This window comes from Phalacrocorax carbo, chromosome 7 (genome assembly GCF_963921805.1).
Source record: "Phalacrocorax carbo chromosome 7, bPhaCar2.1, whole genome shotgun sequence".
NCBI lineage: Eukaryota > Metazoa > Chordata > Aves > Suliformes > Phalacrocoracidae > Phalacrocorax > Phalacrocorax carbo.
The window spans coordinates 36,374,624-36,393,777 of record NC_087519.1 but is presented as its reverse complement, the minus strand read 5'-3'; the positions used below and the strand labels follow the sequence as shown (position 1 = coordinate 36,393,777).

At 46.8% G+C, this 19,154-nt stretch overlaps 1 protein-coding gene across 3 annotated transcripts in view; it reads left to right on the top strand.

Moving 5' to 3' along the window:
• The window catches only part of AP2M1 (adaptor related protein complex 2 subunit mu 1), a 30,554-nt gene extending 11,887 nt beyond the window's left edge, over positions 1-18,667 (top strand). For all 3 annotated transcript variants that reach the window (XM_064457450.1, XM_064457451.1, XM_064457452.1), the window contains 10 exons: positions 1,004-1,116; positions 6,581-6,846; positions 8,266-8,348; positions 12,588-12,723; positions 12,821-12,962; positions 15,359-15,478; positions 16,005-16,140; positions 16,866-16,963; positions 17,100-17,211; positions 17,548-18,667. In XM_064457450.1, the coding sequence (XP_064313520.1) occupies positions 1,043-1,116; positions 6,581-6,846; positions 8,266-8,348; positions 12,588-12,723; positions 12,821-12,962; positions 15,359-15,478; positions 16,005-16,140; positions 16,866-16,963; positions 17,100-17,211; positions 17,548-17,682 (1,302 nt within the window). In that variant the 5' untranslated portion in view covers positions 1,004-1,042 and the 3' untranslated portion in view covers positions 17,683-18,667. The remainder of the gene's footprint in view (positions 1-1,003; positions 1,117-6,580; positions 6,847-8,265; positions 8,349-12,587; positions 12,724-12,820; positions 12,963-15,358; positions 15,479-16,004; positions 16,141-16,865; positions 16,964-17,099; positions 17,212-17,547) is intronic.
• The last annotated feature ends 487 nt before the right edge of the window (positions 18,668-19,154 follow it).

The window sequence follows — 19,154 nt, the reverse complement described above, 5'->3', positions numbered from 1 at the left end:
GCTGGGTGCAAAATACCTAAGAATTCAGTCTGATTTGCATCTTGGTCATGGGGGAGATAGACACTTTAGAGGAGAAATAAAGGGTCTTTATTTCGCTTGTAGTTCCAGGCCTGTGTTTTTTCTCACGTTCAGGGGATAGGCCAGATATTTGAGGCTTGATCCATCCATATTGATGAATGGAATGAGAAGTAAGCCTGTATCTATTTCAGTGCTAATTTTAATCTTCAGTCCTGACTACAGACTGCAGTCATATTCAAAGCCTTGTGTGTTATAGGATGCATGTAGCTCTATGTACTCCCCTAGACCTAAGCTTTTCAGTTGCTTCAGGCAAGCTCAGGAAGTCACTCAGCTGGGCCTCGGTCAGGATTCCTGTGGTGGCTCCTTAGGTCTGGAGCAAGGGTGTTGGTTCCCTGTGGGCTTCCTTATTGAGTCCTTGTTATAGCGTGCCCCAGAGGGGCAGTTCTGCAGCAAATGAGGGAACGCTGATCTAGAGAGACTGGCATGCAGTTAGGGGCATAGGTCTGTCATGGTATATATGGTTTCTACTGTGCTTTGGGAACACATACTTTTCCGTATAAAATCCCAGCAGATCAAAAGTATAATCTGTAACTGCGGCAATAAGGCTGCTTCTCTCCACTCCAGGATATAAGCATGAGGCAGGCAGTCATTTCCAGCATCTGAGCAACTCCTGAGTCACTAGCTGCCCTACTGGGCCTCAGCCATGTGCTAGCATGGCCAGATGTAGCAAGATAAATTAGGTGAAGTAGCCCACACCATCAGACTTTTGGGAATGTCTCTGAGCATGCCTTCCACTTGTCCCTCCTTGCAGTCTGCCTGAGTTCATTACTTCTGTGGCATCAAGATGTGTGCTATCAGGTCCTCACCACCACAGGTATTGTAAGAATTGTCTTCTCATTGAGGATGTGTGCGGCAAAAGGTGTCTGTGCCTGCTGTACTGTTTGTTGCCATGCAGCCTACTGATATATGCCCTCTCTTGCTTCAGGTCTTAAGCAACATGGGAAGAGAAGACTGAAGTTCCATCATGATCGGAGGCTTATTCATCTATAATCACAAAGGAGAGGTTTTAATCTCTCGAGTCTACCGGGATGACATTGGGTAAGTGCTTCTGTTGCATCCCTAGTCTTTGCATTTCTGTCTCATTTTGGTGCAGACAGCAACCCAGAGCTGCTTTGTTCGGCATTAGCTGTGCATGCATGTAAGACTGCAACTCAACTTGCTGCTCTAGGCTTAGTTCAGAAAAAATAAAAAGGAGTTTGTTAAGCCCTGGTCACCTGCAAATGGTAGTAAAAGATGGCCTGCAGGCAAACCTGGGACTTGCTTTTGGATGGTAGTGATGATGCTTCAGCAACATGGGCTGCCACTGCGGGATTCTACCAACCTCACTGTAATTGTTAAAATTTACAGGAGCAGTAATGTGGGAACTGTCTGCCATGCAGGATAACCAGTTTCAAACACAGATGTCTAGCATCAAGTACAGGCATACAGAAGACTGTGGTCTTGGAAAGCTATGTCTGTAAGCAGTCTCGTAGTAACTACGGCTGTATGCTTAAAGCTGGCATTCTGTCCCCCAACTTTGTACAGCAGCCTTGTATGTGAAAAGCATACATTCACTGGGTAATTAAAGTTGTGGGAAGCACTGAAAGCCTTCAGTAGATGGTAGGTGTCTCGTTGCACTTCACACAGGTGTTACGATGCTCACTTAGACTGGATCTGTACAACCCTTAGGCTGCTAGTTCCCGGAAGGGACCTTACTAAAAATCTGGTGTCTTGCAGGCAGTGCATAGTGCTATAAGGAACCCGCCATCAAGTGATGATGCTGCTTGGACTTGAAAACCTTAAGTAGCTTTCTTGCACAGCACTATTCTTCCTAGTGGATTTTCATTAGTGTTAGGCATTAGGTGGAAGTTAGTAATTGAAGTTAACAGAGTCGGAATGTGGGAATAATGGAAGAAGGGCTGTGGTAGGTGTTAGTTCAAAGTCCAATCAGAGAGATCCTTCTGTCCAGTTTGGGGAAAAAAATTGTTTGGACCAGGTCTCCACAATGAATAGCAGTAGGATGTACTGTGAAATAACTTGTTGCCATGAATTACAAAAAAAACTGTCAAGCCAGTCTGCCTTCAGACTGCTCTAGTCTGAAGAGTGTGTCCCTTCTGGTTATGGATTGTCTAGTTGAGGTAGAACTAGTGGCTAGTCAAGACCTGCACTGTTTCATTGATGGAGTAGCAGTCAACACAGTGTCTGTAATAAGGCTTTGCCTAATGAGCTTTAAATCTCTTGGCTTGTTCTAAGTCAACTAAAGCAGAGTGAAGTAGCTCTTCTAAGGTTGACTGAGTTCTTCCAGGACTTCCACACAGAGCTAAGCCAAGGAGGCATTGTATTTCTGAAGCAGAAAACTGCTGACTACAAACTTCTGCCTCTCCTCTGCTGTACTAACTCATTTCAGTCTTGAATACTTGTTAGCTGAAGCTCTTCAGAGCAATTCATGTGCCAGATCTGACTTTAAAGTTTCTCAAATGAATAGGTATCATAGTAGTGATTGAGCCAAGCCAGTCTGGATTTTAGATAAATCTTGAGACTATGTTGTGTGGGGGGCTAGGTACAGTGTTACTGCAGTTCCTGGCAATTTTTTATTCTTTTGTGGCTTGCAAACTTAAAGCACTTAAAGATAGGATTGTGCTTGAACTGATGTTTATTCAGTAAGGCCTTTTAATTTAAAGGGCATTCTGGCTGTGGAGATGTAAAGTGGGGGGTGAAGTAGTTACTTTTAATGTAGTAGTGATCTTCTATAGCTTTTTATCTTGGCTCATTCCTCTTGTAAAGTGAGCGACTTGTGTTCAGTACATGATAAAATACTTCCGGCTGGCTGGACAGGCAAAACTAGAAAATGGGATTTCCTGCATGATCCTATCTTAACTTTTTTATTTGGCAAAAGGCGCCAAAAAGATTCAAGTGTTTTCTCTAGGACTTCAGGAGTTAGTATTCCTGTAAGTGAAATTCTCCATTCAGTTCCTGTGAAAGTGTCAGTCTATTGACTTAGGTGGAGCTGGTGCTGGCTGTTAACCAAGCTTGCTCCCCATGATGTTGGATTCATCCTGAAACAGGCCTGCAAAACTCTCTTGGAATTTTTCAGTTGTGTAACTTCATAAAACAAGTTGTCTTAAAATGAGGCTATGTCTCATCTTGTGGTATAATCAAGTAACTGAGAATCTTCAGCTACATAGCAAGAAAGTGGAGTTGGGCATTTCCTATTCTGAACAATAGCATCAATACCAGGTCTACTTAAAAGCTTTTAGTATCCTAACCTTCAGAGGCGGGGTAGAGACAGGAATAGCCATGATACTGTAGCTTGTACTCCACTCTGTAGGAGTTCTGTCTCTAACCAAGCAATCAGGTGATAGATTTCTGGAACACTATACAGTTTTTAATACCTAAAAGATAGATCTGAAGTGCTGAGGGCTGAGCCCAACCAGCTCGTTGGGAGGTAGGCTGAATGGGGCATCAACATAGCTGCTGCCTGTCTTCATGTGGGCTCTGAGCAATTAACTTTTAGGACTCTTTGGTCTTGGCACTTGCCTTTGGCATTCTGAAGCCTCAACCTATGTGTTGGGAGAGATTAAAGGTTATCTGTGGTTATAAGAACCCTTCCCTTTGCACAGTTTAAGGGTCTAAATAAGCAGACACTAGCTCAAATGTTAATGAGCAAAGTGATGGTCAGTGAAGAAACTCTTCCCTTGACTTTGTTAAAGGCAGAAGTACCACAAAACTTGGGTTTTCTTTGCTTGCAACTTAGAATGGCTTTAGTGCATGTAGTGCATCTGTCCATACAGCAGCTAGCTGCATGCATAAGCAGCCCTTAAAAAAAAAAAAAACAAAAAAGGCACTATGCATTTAATTCAGGATACCATATAGGGCTCTACTGTTATCTTCAAGTGCCTCATTCTTCAGTCATTGGGAGAACCTACCTGCATTTAACAATGCAGCTATTTAATAAAAACAAGTTATTTGAAACTGAGCGGCTTACATGATAAACTGCATGCACTGTAAGCGTAATAGGCATTTGGTTTCTGAGCTTCTAATACATCACTTTTGCTTCACGGCTCTTGATCCTTAAGGAAAAAGTGCAAGCTGGATAGAGCAGTGTCTGAATCTGCAGGATGTGCCATGTCTCTCCAGATGTGTTCCAGCTCTATCAAACTTGCTGAATTTCCTGTTGGCTGGACCCAGCCAGGAAGCATCAACCCAAAGAGCTTCAAATGAGAGTCCTGTCATAGAAATGCCCACTCAGACTTGCAGCCCTGTTCCGAGTCAGACTGGGAAGAAGACACCTGATACTCTGTGGTCCCCAGGCGACGCCTCAGATTGAGGCTTTGGGGTTCTTTTTCCCCCTCCAAGGCCTGCTACACATTAGCAGAGCAGACTGGGTATCACTGATGTGATACAGATGCAGCTGATCTGGACTAAATGCCCCGTTAGCCCTAAAATTCAGCCAAAGACAGTCTGTCCATGGTGGTAGCCTGACCACAGCATGTCAGTGTTGTGCCTTGTGAGGGCTCCATTGCTGTCACAGCTTGTTACAGTCCATCCAACACCACCTTGGCCTTTTGTGCCCAGGAGCAGGGGGAGGGGGTGCTGTTTGGTCTCTCCTTATCTCTTTGGATTCATTGTGCCTTGTGTGTGTTTCTAACCCTTTCTCTTGTTGCTGTCACTCCTTTCTCCGCTGGCGCCATTTCTGTCCATCCCATCTCATTGGCTGCTGTAGCAATAGGTAAGAGACGCGTGGTAGGCCTTGACTGGCACTGCATAGTGGGCAATTGGTGTGGTAGAAAAGCTTCACTGACCTGAGGCTTCTTCTCTAGCATGTACCAGTCTGGTTGCTAGTTCTGGTACTAGTTCTAGCGGGTTAGAACTTGAGGCTGGGAGGGCTAATGCTCCAGAGGAAGCTGAACTTCCCTTGGAAGGATTACTGGAGGGGAGGAATGGGGCTCTTAGGTATTGTTATTTCATAGTAGGTTAAACTACTTTCTTATGGAAAAACTAAGATAGAAATTAAATACTAATTTAACTCAAACTTGCAAACCTTCTGGGGCAGTAAAACCTGAGAAACGTTTGAAGGCCAGAATTCTGTTCACAGGGGAGCATGTTTACTGATGAAGCTGCTACATGTGTACGCAGACCTTCAAGGAGCAAACACCTGCTGTGGTAGCATGTGTTCCGTTGAATATCCTTTGTTTTCAAACTTGGAAGTGTCTGCTGGATTGTTGAAAACCCCCAATGCTTATGAGCATTTGTATGCCTGTATTCTTGCTTGTGAGGATATTACTACTGTCTGCTCTCAAACATGGTTCTGCATAATCAGTACCATGGCCTTGATGCTGCAGCCAGAAGATCTACTGCTCTACATAAGTCTCTTTTAAGAGTGTGAGTGATAAAGCTGAACAACGAGATGAGTCTTGCCTTGGTGTGTAGACTATTGCTTTAAGTCTTGGTCTTTTCATGTAAAGCACTCGGGCGTCCTTCCTGTGTTCTTAGGACTGGTGGACTTTAAACTTAATTTGGAGAGTTTATCCTGACTTGTAGCTATGAAATAAGGAAACTCCAGTGTGGAAGAGCTGGCGTCCAGAATGCCACTCGGACATCCCTGTTTACCCAGGAGGGATTTGTTCCCAGTCACTAGTGTATAAACAGTTTGGATTAAAGATGGCAGCAGCTAGGGTAAGCTTACACAGCACCTTTTTGGCACTGTGTAGAACATTTTTACCACAAATGGTACTGAATCATCCAGTGCATGTAATGCAGCGCTACTAGCGTGTTGCACTGTGGGGACCCTGAGTCCATGTGCAAAAGACCTGTTCTAAAGCCTAGTAGGCTTGAGAGGACATGTGTAACTGGAAAGCCAAAATTCTTCCTAACCCTGCTTGCTGCTTTGAGGCTGCCCTCCATGGTGCCTGCTGTGTGGAGGTGAGGTGGGTGTGAGAAGTAAAGCTCCCTTCTGTGGTACACCTGGGCACTGACTTCTGGCAGGTGACCCAGGTAGGTTTTGCTGGTCTTTCCTGGTCATATATCTAGGAGGAACTGCCATCAACAAATAACATGGGAGACTACAGTTTGCTTTGGGGCAAGAGTTTGAAGGCCTGGGCCTGCAGAGTAGGCAGTAACAAGGTGTTTGGTCAAAACTGGGCTATCCTTTGAGCCATAAGCTGCTCCTGTGTTTGTTGTCAGCTATGGCAATCAGTCGGGAGTGCTAGCAAAATCAGTTGAAGGGAAGGCTCTTTTGCCATCTGACTCTAGGTGGAGGTTAGCTTCTTCTGAATACAGTTGCGCTCTAGTCCAAAGCTCCTTAGAGATCAGTAGTGCCCTGTTTGTCCTTTAGTTTGTTCAGAATTTAATGTCTAACTCTGCTCAGAGCCTTCCTCCCTTTTAGAGGCATACCCAGGCACCCTTCCTAAGTGAGCTTGGAGTATGTAGGTCAGAGTCTGACGGTAATAACATAAGCAAAACTCTGTTGCCAGCTTGTTTTCATGTATGTTGTGCTAACCTATCTTTGGTGATCATCTCGCAGGCGGAATGCTGTTGACGCCTTCCGCGTCAATGTCATCCATGCACGGCAGCAGGTACGCTCGCCTGTCACCAACATTGCCCGCACAAGTTTCTTCCATGTCAAGCGTTCCAACATCTGGCTGGCTGCTGTCACCAAGCAGAATGTCAATGCTGCCATGGTATTTGAGTTTCTTTACAAGATGTGTGACGTGATGACTGCCTACTTTGGGAAGATCAGTGAGGAAAACATAAAGAACAACTTTGTGCTGATCTATGAGCTACTGGATGGTGAGATGTTCCCCATATCTGTTATGCTATATTGCACTTGGTCATTCTAAAGCCCTTAGCTTAGTTTGATGTAGTAATTATCCTTGAAGTATTTTTAACATGTGACTGAATTTAAAATTACTTACTCTGATTTCTAATGCCACCTGTACTGTAAGCGTAGAAAACACCTCAAGCCTATAGCCTTGCGTTGATTGTGGCTCACTTCGCTGAAGCATTGGGAGCTGTGCACTTGTATAAATGAGCCAGCTGGTACGGGACTCCCAGCTTCTGAGTAGATCCCATGCAGATGTAAGGCTATCATTATGCTGAGGTATATTAAAAGGGCTATCTATTATTAGAACCTCTAAGGCCAGACATCCCAGCCAGTGCCCAGGTGGCTCTAGCAGGCTATGGTAGAAGTCACCCCAGGCTGCAGTTGGTTGCCACTCTGGGGTTGCCTCTTGGGGGCAGTTCTGAGACAAGGAAATCAATAAGACTCAGCCTGCTCTGTCCCAACCCTACCTCCCCCAGTGATACAGCTGCAAATTTCACCACAGAATAATAATACAGTGTCCCTTCAGCTGCTTGTGATATCAGCCTGCCTGTGGAGATTGCCCTTGAGCTGTCCCTGTTTCGCATAACATGAGCACTTTGTATTGGTTATTCTCCAGTTTGTTTTCCAGACAAGGCGCCATGCGTTTGTCCTCGGATTCTTAGCCAAGGGTCACAGGGACTAATGGGCTCTCTCTTCCCTCTGGGCAGATCAAGAGACTGCTGTTTCTCTGCTTTGGTCTGTCACTGCTGTCTTCTAGTAGGCACAGTGAGATCAAAACCTGCCAGCATGGTGTTCCTCAGTATTCATGTTGTGGTCTTCTCTCCCCTCTAGATGTTTTGTGAGTTGTTCCCTTCCTCTTTGAGGGGAGTGGGTGTTAAGTGCACTAGCTGTCTGCAGTTAACATCTGTTTTGCTCCTACACTGATCATCCTGCAGTGCCACTACTCTGCTGTTGTTTTTTTAGGTTTTGATTTTTATTACATCTTCATAAGAAAATCAAAACCTAAAGAAAATGCTGCAAAGACAGATTGTTCTGCTGTTGAATAAACCCTTTTTATTGTCCCTTGAATGTTTTTGGAAAGACTTCACAGTGCCCTGTGCACACGGCTAGTCTAGTTGATATGTAGTCCTGAATTGCCGCTGTTTTTAAAAAAAAGCAAGTTCATTAGCTGAAGAGTTTTCCACCACCCCTCCACTCCAAAATACTGCACAAGGAAGTCAGTTTAGCAAGGCTGTTTCTTTCCTCTTGGTAAGGAATGCTCCAGCAACTTACCCAAAAATTTAATGTGCAGGCGGTGTTTGTGTGCTAATTGGCTCTTTCCTTTATAGGAATGGTTAGCATGTTTATACCTTGCAGCTCTGAACTAACCTTCTACCCTTCTGTAGAAATCCTGGACTTTGGCTATCCTCAGAACTCTGAAACAGGGGCCCTGAAGACCTTCATCACTCAGCAAGGCATCAAGAGTCAGGTAACTAGAGAAATTTGGGGTATGGCACTGCTCTGCTGATTAATTTTCTGTAAGCCTGTTCAAGGAAGTACAGTCTCAATTAGCAGCTAACCATCTGACCTGGGCTGAGTGCAGGTGCCTGAGTATATTGAGAACACCCTGGCAGGGATGTAGCTCAGTGGCATCTCGTTCTAGGTGTCTCTGTGCTTGTGTGACCTCATGTTCTGTGGTGCATGGTAAGATGCAGGAAGAAGAGCCCTGGGCTAGGATAATGCCAGTTCCTTGCATATAAATGATTGCTGGCTTCAGGCTCCGCTCTGTCAGCTGCTGACAGAGGATAAACAAATCTACCTGCTGAACCAGAAATAGCTCTTGTGTGTGAATCTTACTGAGTGGGTCTGGTCCCACCAGGCATTAGTGCCTTGAGCTGTCAGGATTTCATACCTGCGTTGTAATGAAGTATTCTTCAGTCTTGCAGATCTTGCTCTCAGGAAGCTGATGTTATTTTGTTGCTGCCTGTAACATCTTTGCAGACCAGCATCAGTACAGTCTGAGCTTTCTTATGTTAGAGATGAGAATCTCTACTGTCCTTTTAGCACAGTATTAACCCTTTCAACAAAGTTTACATGGAGGTAGAAGATAAAGGGCACCTGGAGAGAAAGACACTTAAATTGGACTGTTTTTGAGAACGTGTGTTAAACTAGCTCTAATCCTACTCCAGGCTACAGTCCTCAAAACAAGGCTTCCCATCTTGGACAGCTCATGCTCAACCTCTGAAACCAAAGGGCTGTTACAGTCACCGTTTCTTGTGTCCGCAGGGAATGTTGCTCACTTTGTCCATGTGACACAGCTATGCAGCTCATAATGAGGACTTAGTCTAAAACTCAGTCATCTCCCCTGTGTAGCAGGTGGGTCAGAAGAAAAGCTGGGAGTTGGTTTGTACTGAAGCTGTCCACAGCAGAGATCTGGGTGAAGCTTCAGCCCCAAGGTACAAACAGAAGCAAGTGCTAAACAAGAGCCTGCCTGGTGACTTCTTGTTAAGGATAAGCAGAGGTCAAAGTCTCTGGAGGCTCTGTCTCAACTCTGTTCATCAGCACTGACTTCTTAAGAATTCCTTTTTAAACTGTTAATTGGGCAGTAGCAAGACTAGTTGCATCTCTCAAGAAGGTGGTGAGAGAGAAGCTGCCCGGAGCAACGTAATTCCTGCTGTAAGAGCAAACAGTGTTTTGCAGGAGGGCATGCATATATCAGTGGCCAGATGTGAGTGCATCCGGTCTAGGTCCCCCATCCTGAGCCCTAGTGTAAATCACTCTGGCCTTCTGCAATCTGACATTTTGGGCAGTCAGCACTCAAGACAGCTGAGTCAGCTCCTGTTCCTAGGAAAACTCAAAACTAACCACCACCCTCACTTCCTTCCCTACTCTTTTTTTTTTTTACTTTTGTTTGTTTTAACAAACGCTTATGCTGTTTGTGTGCAAACCACTGTCACAGGATCTTGCTTCGTTCAACATCAGGTTTAGTTCCTTCCTTTATAAAGAGCACTTTGGGCTTCAGCTTTACATAAGTAAGCAGTTATTCTGCGCTGTGGAAGTTTGTGCAGCCCAGTTGAAAAAAGCAGAAATAATCATTTCCAGGAACAGTATGGCAGGGGCAACAACTGAAACAGTACTTGCCATATTGCCTTGTCTTCTCTATACTCTGGTATGTCTAGCTGCTTCCTTTGCTTAGAGCCAGTACGTTGGGCCAGAACCTGGGACTGGGTTGTTTGTCATCTGTGCTCCATTATCCCTGCTCAGTTCGTGATGGTGTTTTCCTTGGGCTTGTGTCCTGCTGAATTTAAGGAGCAAAATGCACAGTTATGGCTTACTTTCCAAAGTAAACTTTTTTACATTCTTCTCAATGAAAGACTTGAGGCGTACTGAGCTGCTGCCCTCTAAATGCCCACCTTTTATGGCTACAGTGGTCTTTCCAGGGCTGGTGATCTTGGAATACAAGATCTGCTTTTTTTGTTTTTTTGAAAGTGGGTCTGATTATTGCTGCATTGCTTGCCAAGGGAAGTAATGTGTTCTGGGAATGGGGTGGTGTAGTGCACAGATTTTAAAAGGTGCTGGTGTGCAACATGGTTTCACTTGTAGTCCCTACCACTAAGTAGCCCACTACTCAAATAGCAGGACTGCAGGCCATGCTGATGTCCTGTATCAGAACAGATGCGGGCATTGACTCGGGTATCTTCCTCCAGCAAGGCTAAGCCTGCTCTTAGGCCTCAACATGGAGCTGTACTCTGTGTGCTCAATTCTCACTCTTCAGATCCTGTCTGTATCTGTCCAGATTTCATTAACTAGATGAATGTTGTAATTTTCTTTCCATCCAAGTGCTTTCTGGGAGTGTGAGTTGGTCAACTCTTAGCATAACCCCAAAACTTAGACATACCGTAGTGCTAAAATGCTAGTAGTACTTTTAAAAAGTGAGGAGAGGGCAGCCACCAGATGCTAGAGCCCAGGAAACCTGCTGGTAGCTGTGCCTTTAACCTAGTCAACATGCTGGCAACGGAGTACCATAACTTGGATATTCTTGTCCCGTTTTAGCTGACTTACTTGTCTAGCTCAGGGAAGCTCCCAGTCCTGAGAAACTTCAGACCCAAGTGCCTTGGGTCCCTCCCTTAGGGAACACTCATGCTGCTTGGTGATCTCAGCTTCAGTACTCCCCAGGCATCTGCTTCCAGATCCATCCAGTCACTTTCTGTAGTGACTAGTAAAGGTTCATGGCACTGATGCTGTTGCAGGAGGTGGGAATGTCAGCATGTGATCATTGTCCCTTTGGAAGCCAAAGAACTGGGTATTATATCTATGTGTGCCTCTCATTCCTCTTAAGCCTGAACAAAGTGCTGAAAAAGGCAGATTATGAGGCCTTTTTTTTGGGGGGGGGGGATGGACGGACGGATGGGACGGGACACAGGGGACGATGACAACGACGGGCAAGGGAGGTACTGTGTACTGCATTGAGCACTTGCATTCCCTTGGGAACTGCCTAGGTAAAACTCTCTGCCTCTTAGAAGTTACAATAATGGCTCTGCTTACTCAAGGAGTCACAGTGTCTTTGGCAAGAGCATGTGTGAAACCAAGCCACTGCTGTTTTAAAGCTGAGAGGGTGTACTGCCACCCTGTGGGCCCAATGCAAGGTTGCTGGGGCAGGACCCACTTATGTGTTCTGCACTCGTTCTGGTGGAAGCGACAGAATTAACAGGATATAAGTTTATACAGGACCCAGACTTAAGATGCCCCCAGTCCTGGGTGCCTCGTACTTCTCATAGTCTGGGCATCTGTGCCATGGTAAACATCCAGGGCCTGCTTTAGGAACAGCAACATGAGGAGTCTGCTCTGAGTAGGAACATTACTGGGAGTGGTATTTGGCCTGTCTGTCACTCCCTCTGCTCCACTTTGTATTTGCATGGTGCATAATGGGCCAAGTCTGAAAAGCCATTTTGTTGCTAGGAGTGCTGGGTTTCCTGAGGGGAGCTAAAGGGCAAAGACCCACATCCTGTTTGTGCTAATGAGCTACCTAATTAATGATGAGCTGGCCTCCTTTGTTCCTGTCCTGAGGTAACCTGGAGCCTAACCTGCCTCTTTCTCCTTCCCTCCCTTTTCTTGCTATTGACCTGCTTGCCTGTTAACCCTGTGTGCACCACACTTGCTGCTATCCATCTACTTCTTGACTTTCTGCGTGTGACTGGACCCCGCCTGTAGCATCAGGTAGGAGACCTCCCTGTGCCTCTCAACACAATCCTTAGTGCTTAAAGCCTGGATGCTGTTAGATGCATGTTAGGTTAGTGTTGGAGTGTAACTAATGACTGCAATCATTAAGAAGCAGTCCTTGGGGACCAGCTGTTTCATGGCCCTAGGGCTTCCTGTTGGAAAAGGGTGTGAACTGGCCTGTCACTGCTTCTCTGCTTAACAAGGATTGATGTGACAGTCTGAGATGTAAATGGCATTGGTGGAGCCCATGCCTCCCAGCACTTAGATTTAGCCTAATAGACTAGCTAGCAAAATGGAAAAATCTTTCCTGCTGTCGTAATTACCAATTTTTAGTTAAGTACAGGATCTGCTGTCTTGAGGACAGCTTGGGGTGTGTGACAGTGCCCATATCTAAGTGTCAAAAGCAGTTGTGTGTAATAAATGGCAAGCACTCGCTCTTAGATTCAGAGGAAGCTTTCTTAGTCTTTGAGTTTATCTAGAGGTCTAAGATGTCATTTCTTCCCTTCAGACTAAGGAAGAGCAGTCCCAGATCACCAGCCAGGTGACTGGACAAATTGGATGGAGACGCGAAGGGATCAAATATCGTCGCAATGAACTTTTTCTTGATGTGCTGGAGAGCGTGAATCTCTTGATGTCCCCGCAGGGTAAGTAGGAGGTATAGAGCTGGCATCCTTCTCCCCTTCAAGGTTTCTGAGTGGGGACTTGTGTAAATGTTCTGAACTGTGCCCTTCTCTTTATCAGGTCAGGTTTTGAGTGCCCACGTCTCTGGCAGAGTGGTGATGAAGAGTTATCTAAGTGGAATGCCAGAGTGCAAGTTTGGCATGAATGACAAGATTGTCATTGAAAAACAGGGCAAAGGGACTGCAGATGAAACGGGGAAAAGGTAAGAGGCATTGGGGTAAAAGCCACTTGCCATCAGAGACTATTATAAAAGAGCAGCACTTAGTTGATTTTTCCTGATCTGACAAAGCTCATCTCTTCTTCCCTTCAACTATTACCGCTAATTTTTCCCTGGGTGGGTCAGTTGTCATGCAAGCTGCCAGCCTGAAGGCCTCAATACAGAGGGCTTCTCTGCAGCAGGGCTAATGTGAGCAGGTGGAGCATCATCTTTGTATAGCTGTGAAGACAGACACCATGGGGTAAGTGCTAGGAGCTCTTCAAATATTAAGATTCAAACACAGTGTTAAGTGTGGAGTTCTCGCAGCTGGAAACATTTCCGCAAGATTAATTTTCCCAGAACTTGTGTCTCTAGCAGTCCTAGTCAGTGCAGAGACCCTTATTGATAGGATGCAGTAGTGGTGCTGCCAAGGAACAGTGAAGGAACCCCTCTGACTATAGCCTGCTCTACCCAGGCTGTTCCCACAAACAGCTGACAGACTAATACTGGGTAAGCTCCTCCTGCTGACATACAGGTGGTCAGTGGCTGTGTGGGTTGGAGGCTCATCCCTTCCAGGAGCCCAGCTACCTTCCTTCCCAGCTGCATCTCAGTCAGTACCCACGCTGAAGCTGAAAATAGATCTTATGCTTTTTCCAGCCTTCCTGCTTGGGGTGAAGAGATAAAAGCAAAGGGAACGCCACTTTTCTCTGACTAACCATTTGCAACTCAACTGTGTTTCTCCTTGGTGGTTGTTTTTGTTTTGGTGCTTTAATTGTGTTTTGGTTTGGTTTTTTTTTTGCTGACCCCCAGTGAATTGGGAGGGTAGATAACCTTCAGCTATGTGTGCACTCTGCTCTCTCCTTGTCTCTTGCTTTGTGTGACTTGTGTGTGTAACTTGGATCTTGGACACTTTCCATGATGGTTCCTGTAAATGGAGCTGAGCTGCTATTTGCCTTTTCTCTGAACAAGCCAAGAGCTATCGCTTCACTGTCACCTTTAAGCCATTTTCCTGCACCTGAATCTAGCTAGTAAAATGGATAAGCCTGAGGTGGCTGCCCAGTGGAGATACATTCTAGTAAAAATGTAGTGTGTGTAGGCCTCTGAAGAGTCAGTAACGCTGTCCAAAAACTTCTGTGCCGTGAGTGCCTTTGCCTGTAAATGAGCTAGTTTCTCAAGCTGCAGAAGCAAGATGTACAGGGACTCTTGCTGGGTGGTTCTCTGGTGGGCAAGATCTTGGAGATGTCACTGTCCAGAAGCATTTAGTTATGAGATGACCAAAAGGCACAGCTGCTGCCATTGCTTTTTGGCATCTAGCATGGAGCAACACCAAACCCTGAGTAATGCAACCTGAGAGATGGACCAGCACTAGGCAGCAGGGCTTTCCCAGCAGTGTTCCAAAGGAGCAGGAACTAGTCAGCTAGTGTTGGCTGTCTTCCAGGCATCAGATTAGGAAAGACTAACTCCCACTTAAGCACAAATTACACCACTGGGTTATGTAACTAAACAGCCAGTCAGCCTGGGGACAGTCTGCTTCCATTTGTGCAGGTAGTGGTGGTTCCTAGGACAGCTGAACCTGCCTGTAGTGCTTATACTATCTCGGCACGCTTGCATCACTGTTCTGTTGCTCCCAACATTTCAGGCAGCCTAGATACCGCAGTGCTATGTTACCACCTCTTCTGTTGCTACTACCTTCTCATTTTCTGGTCCCTCTCGGTAGCTGAGAGTTCTTGGCTGACCTCAGGACCTGTAGCAAGGAAGATGTTCTCAGACACTAGAACCCAGCACAAGTTCAGTGCTGGCAGGTTAGGTTAGTGCACCTGGATGGATAGATGGCAGCTGTGTAGATTTTTAGAAGTAAGAGAAAACTTTTATGGCATAATATTGTGGTCTTTGGCAAATCAGTTCAGAATCAAACCACCTGCCAGCAGTGTGGAAATCAACAGCTGTGAAGAGTGTTCTGAACAGGAAGACCCTGAACCTGGCATCTCCTGGCTGTGTGGCAGTGGGATAGCTTTGTGGATGGGAAAGTGTGTTCTCTCCTTTGAACTGTGCTGCGAGAAGACTTGGGCTAGCAGAATTGCCTTTGCAATACTTTGGGTCTGCCTGCCAGCAGCACCTAGCATTGTGTTGCTGCCTATGACAGAAGGGTGCTCCTCTAATCTTTCTCCACTTTGGGGAGAGGAAGAATTATTTCAAACAAGCTTCCTGAGATATGATTATTGTGGTAAACCAAGGAAAGTCAAGAGGCTGCTGTCCCCTCAATCTCTTCCCTGCCTCCCCATTTCCTGGACACTTGCGATGGCGACTTGCTCTTAGAGTAGTTTCTGCCTGTGCAGACTTCAGCTGCACCAAGATACCAGGGCTGCAGCTTGCGCTTGTTTAACCATGTCTTGTGTTTTTAGCGGTAAACAGTCAATTGCCATCGACGACTGCACTTTCCACCAGTGTGTGAGGCTCAGCAAGTTTGATTCTGAGAGGAGCATCAGCTTCATTCCACCAGATGGAGAGTTTGAGCTCATGAGGTATGGTGGTGGGGGATGAATGGGCTGGTGTTGACATCTGCTTGCTGCTACAGTAGTGTTGCTGCTCTCAGGCAGACTTGCAGCCTTTGAGCACCTAACAATATGTACTTGCCTTCTTTCTTTTCAGAGTGGAATCCAGTGGGTGTCCCACAAATAATTTTTTTTTTTTTTTAAACAAATGTGGTAGGAGCCCAGCTGCGTGGTTTTCTTTGCCACAACCATAGTGTTGGATGTGGGTTTCCTTACCCTTTAGCTTGCTGTAGCTGGGTTGTTTTCTTTTAGTGCTTAAAAATGGTGTTTCTGAGCCAGGAACCATGTATAAAACTTGGGACTCAATAAACCATCACTGCCCTAGGGCAGCACAGATCTTAACTGCTGCTTCATTCTGAGATGACTCCATTTCTGGCTGATGTTTCTAAGCTGTTCCCTGTATACAGAGGCTGTCTCTTTAGGAAGGTGGTACAATTTGAGACCCTTAAGGGAGTTAACTCCCTCTCAGAGTTCACTGTTGCTTCCACCCCTGCAGATACCGAACCACTAAGGACATCATCCTTCCCTTCCGTGTGATTCCCCTGGTGCGGGAGGTGGGTCGGACCAAACTGGAAGTGAAGGTGGTGATCAAATCAAATTTCAAACCTTCCTTGCTGGCCCAGAAGATAGAGGTAAGAGAATAAAAACCTATAGTCTCTTGTGGCTGGGAATTGTGCCTCTAATTCATGTCCCCTGCCATGGAGTCATCACAGATGAGTCCTCAAGCTTGTACAGGACTAAAAGTGAACTTAATGCCCCACAGATGCATGGTTCTGCTCTGCTGTGGAAGGGAACTGCTATAGAGTAGGGAGGTGGAAGTTGTCTTCAGTTGTACCTTGGCAGAGGCCTCATTCTGTGTAGCAACTGTTGGCTTAATGTCTTGGCCACTGTGAAAAGTTCATGTTCTGTCTGCATGATCTGATGGTACATCAGACAGGCAGCAGGCTATGAGCTGGGTAAGATAGGCTAAAGGTGGCTTTGCAGCTTAGCCATTGTCTGGGAAAGGCTTACTGTTGCAAAGCTAGGCTGTCCAGAGCTTGGTGCAACTAGACCTCCCTGGCCAGCCTGGCATCCTTCCTGAGCTCACCTGCCTGATGCTAGCCATGTTTTATGCAGCCTGAACCAGAGAGCTTTGCCCTGTTCCTCACTGACTGTTGTGGATTCTGAAAATGTGTTTGAACCTTTACTTCAAAGCAAGAAACTGGAGAGCTACCCTAGGATGCCTTGTGGTAGCTGATGTTCTTGAGATGTGAGAGAGATGGCCAAGGGGTCCAGGACAGGTGGTGGTCTCCTGAGACTGCACAGGGTGCCCAGGCTGCAGCCTCATTGACCCTGCTCACTAAAATCTGCCTTCTAGGTCCGGATCCCAACACCCCTCAATACCAGTGGAGTGCAAGTCATCTGTATGAAAGGGAAGGCAAAGTACAAGGCCAGTGAGAATGCCATTGTCTGGAAGTGAGTGAGTTTGTTGGGTCTGGGGTGCTGCTGGGGCAGGGCAGAGTCTGTTTAGTCCTCCACTCTGCCCTGAGTACATGTAGTGAAGGGGGGAATAAACTCAGGCACCTACTCACTCCTGGGCTTTCTCTGATAGGATAAAACGGATGGCTGGAATGAAGGAATCCCAGATCAGCGCGGAGATTGAATTGCTGCCCACCAATGACAAGAAGAAGTGGGCTCGACCCCCGATCTCTATGAACTTTGAGGTGAGGCCCTGCCTGCCTTCCAGGGTGTAGCTAACCTTAGAGGAGCTTTGTCAGTCTGGTCCCTTCTGCCCTCGTGCGAGTTACACAGGTGTTGAGTGCTCCCTGTCCCAAGCTGCCACATGGCTCTTTGTAGCATGGGGCCAGCCAAGTGGCAAAGGTAATTGAAGAAAAAAGCCACTGGAGTCTTGTCATGGTATGCAGGGAGTAGGGAAGGGAACAGTGCCTCTTGGTGTCCATTTCTAGATGTGTAGCCAAGGGGTCCCCTGGCTTTTGTGTATGGACAGCATCTTACCCCTCTGCTCCAATGCTCTCTCTTGCCTTCCTCTTTCTCAATAGGTCCCATTTGCGCCCTCAGGGCTGAAGGTGCGCTACCTGAAAGTCTTTGAGCCAAAGCTGAACTACAGTGACCACGATGTGATAAAATGGGTGAGGTACATCGGCAGGAGTGGGATCTATGAGACCAGATGCTAGCCCCAGCAGGCTGGCAGGCTCCCTCTTCTCCAAGCCATCCTCTGCCTCTCCTCAGTCTTCAAATACATTCAGAGAAAACATCTGCCTGGCCCGTCAATGCAGATTGAAAGCCCCTGTGGCTCACCCTGGGAGTGAACTGGCCTGCATGTGCTTGGTTACCAACCATGCTGCAGCTGAAGTTCAGAACCCAGCTGTGTGCAGGGGTGCAGTCAGCCTCCTGCTCCCTGTCCCAGGGTGGGGAAGGGCTAGTCTAACTCCCATCCTCTCGTGATCTTTATAGGGAACGTACACCATTAAACTCCTCTTCTGTTGGTGTCTCACTACTTGCATCATATCCTAGTATTTTTGAAGTTCTTGTGCATATGTACTCGTAGAATAGACCTAAACATAGACTGGACAAATCTGAGTTGAAGTTACCCTGGCTTCTGTACTAGCTATTGCTGTTGTGGTAGATGTTGCTGGCCAGTCTGAGATGCCTGGGGTGGTGAAATTGTTGGGCCTCCACCAGAGGAGGTGGTGGGCTCATCACATCTCACCACCACCTTATATTTCTTGCAAAGTCATCAGTATAGAGTCCTGCCATGGGAAGGTTTGTGACCAAAAAGGATGAGAGTCTAGACTCTTGCTGGTGTGTGTGTGGGTGGCGCAGCATTTCAGGTCATTAGAGCACTTACCCCCACCCACTACTGGCTCAAGCCAGTCTGTCCTCAAACTGGGAATGTGGCCTCTCTGTCCCAGGGAGCACGGGTCAGCTGTGCTCTGTCAGGATGGGAATAGGGTGTCTCCTCGGGGAATCTAAAATGCAGTTGGCAGTAAAATCTCCCTGCCCCAGCCTGCCCTCTCCACACTTCCACCAAATGCTTCTGGGCCATAGGAATGCTGCTGCTACCCACAGTCCTGCTTCTGGTAGTGTGGTCTCCATTTTGTACACTTTGTGATTTGTCCAGCTCTGAATCTAATAAAGTATGTAGAATGGAGAAGGCTACCTGCGCTCCTGTTTGGGACTTGTGGTGCAAGAGCCTGGGCTGTGCTCTAGGCCTGTGCCAGTGCCTTTGGGCTTGCTTTTGTAGCCTCCCCAACCCTGGGCTACCTGGGGCTTAGCAGGTGGAAAGAACCAGTGATGCTTTTCTTCCTGGCAGTGCCAGTGCTGGATTCCAGCTGCTGTTGCCACTGCTGCAGCTCCCTGGGGAAAGGAGTGTGCTGTGGGCTTTCCTCTGAGGGTTGGCTCACCAAAGCCTGCAGCTGGGCTGAACTGACCCTTGCTGCTGTCCTGGTAAGGCCTGGCTTTTCAACCCAAGCCTGGCATAAGTGAACCATAGTGGCTTTTCCCTGCAAGCGGCTGAAAACAAGCTGAGTTTCCCTTTCCTCTGGGCTGCTGGAGGCCTGGGGCAGGGAGGGCCCTGGTCTTGGTGGCTGAAGGTGCCAGCAGCTGCAGCAGCAGCCTTAAGTGGCCCTTGGCTCAAGAGCCTCTG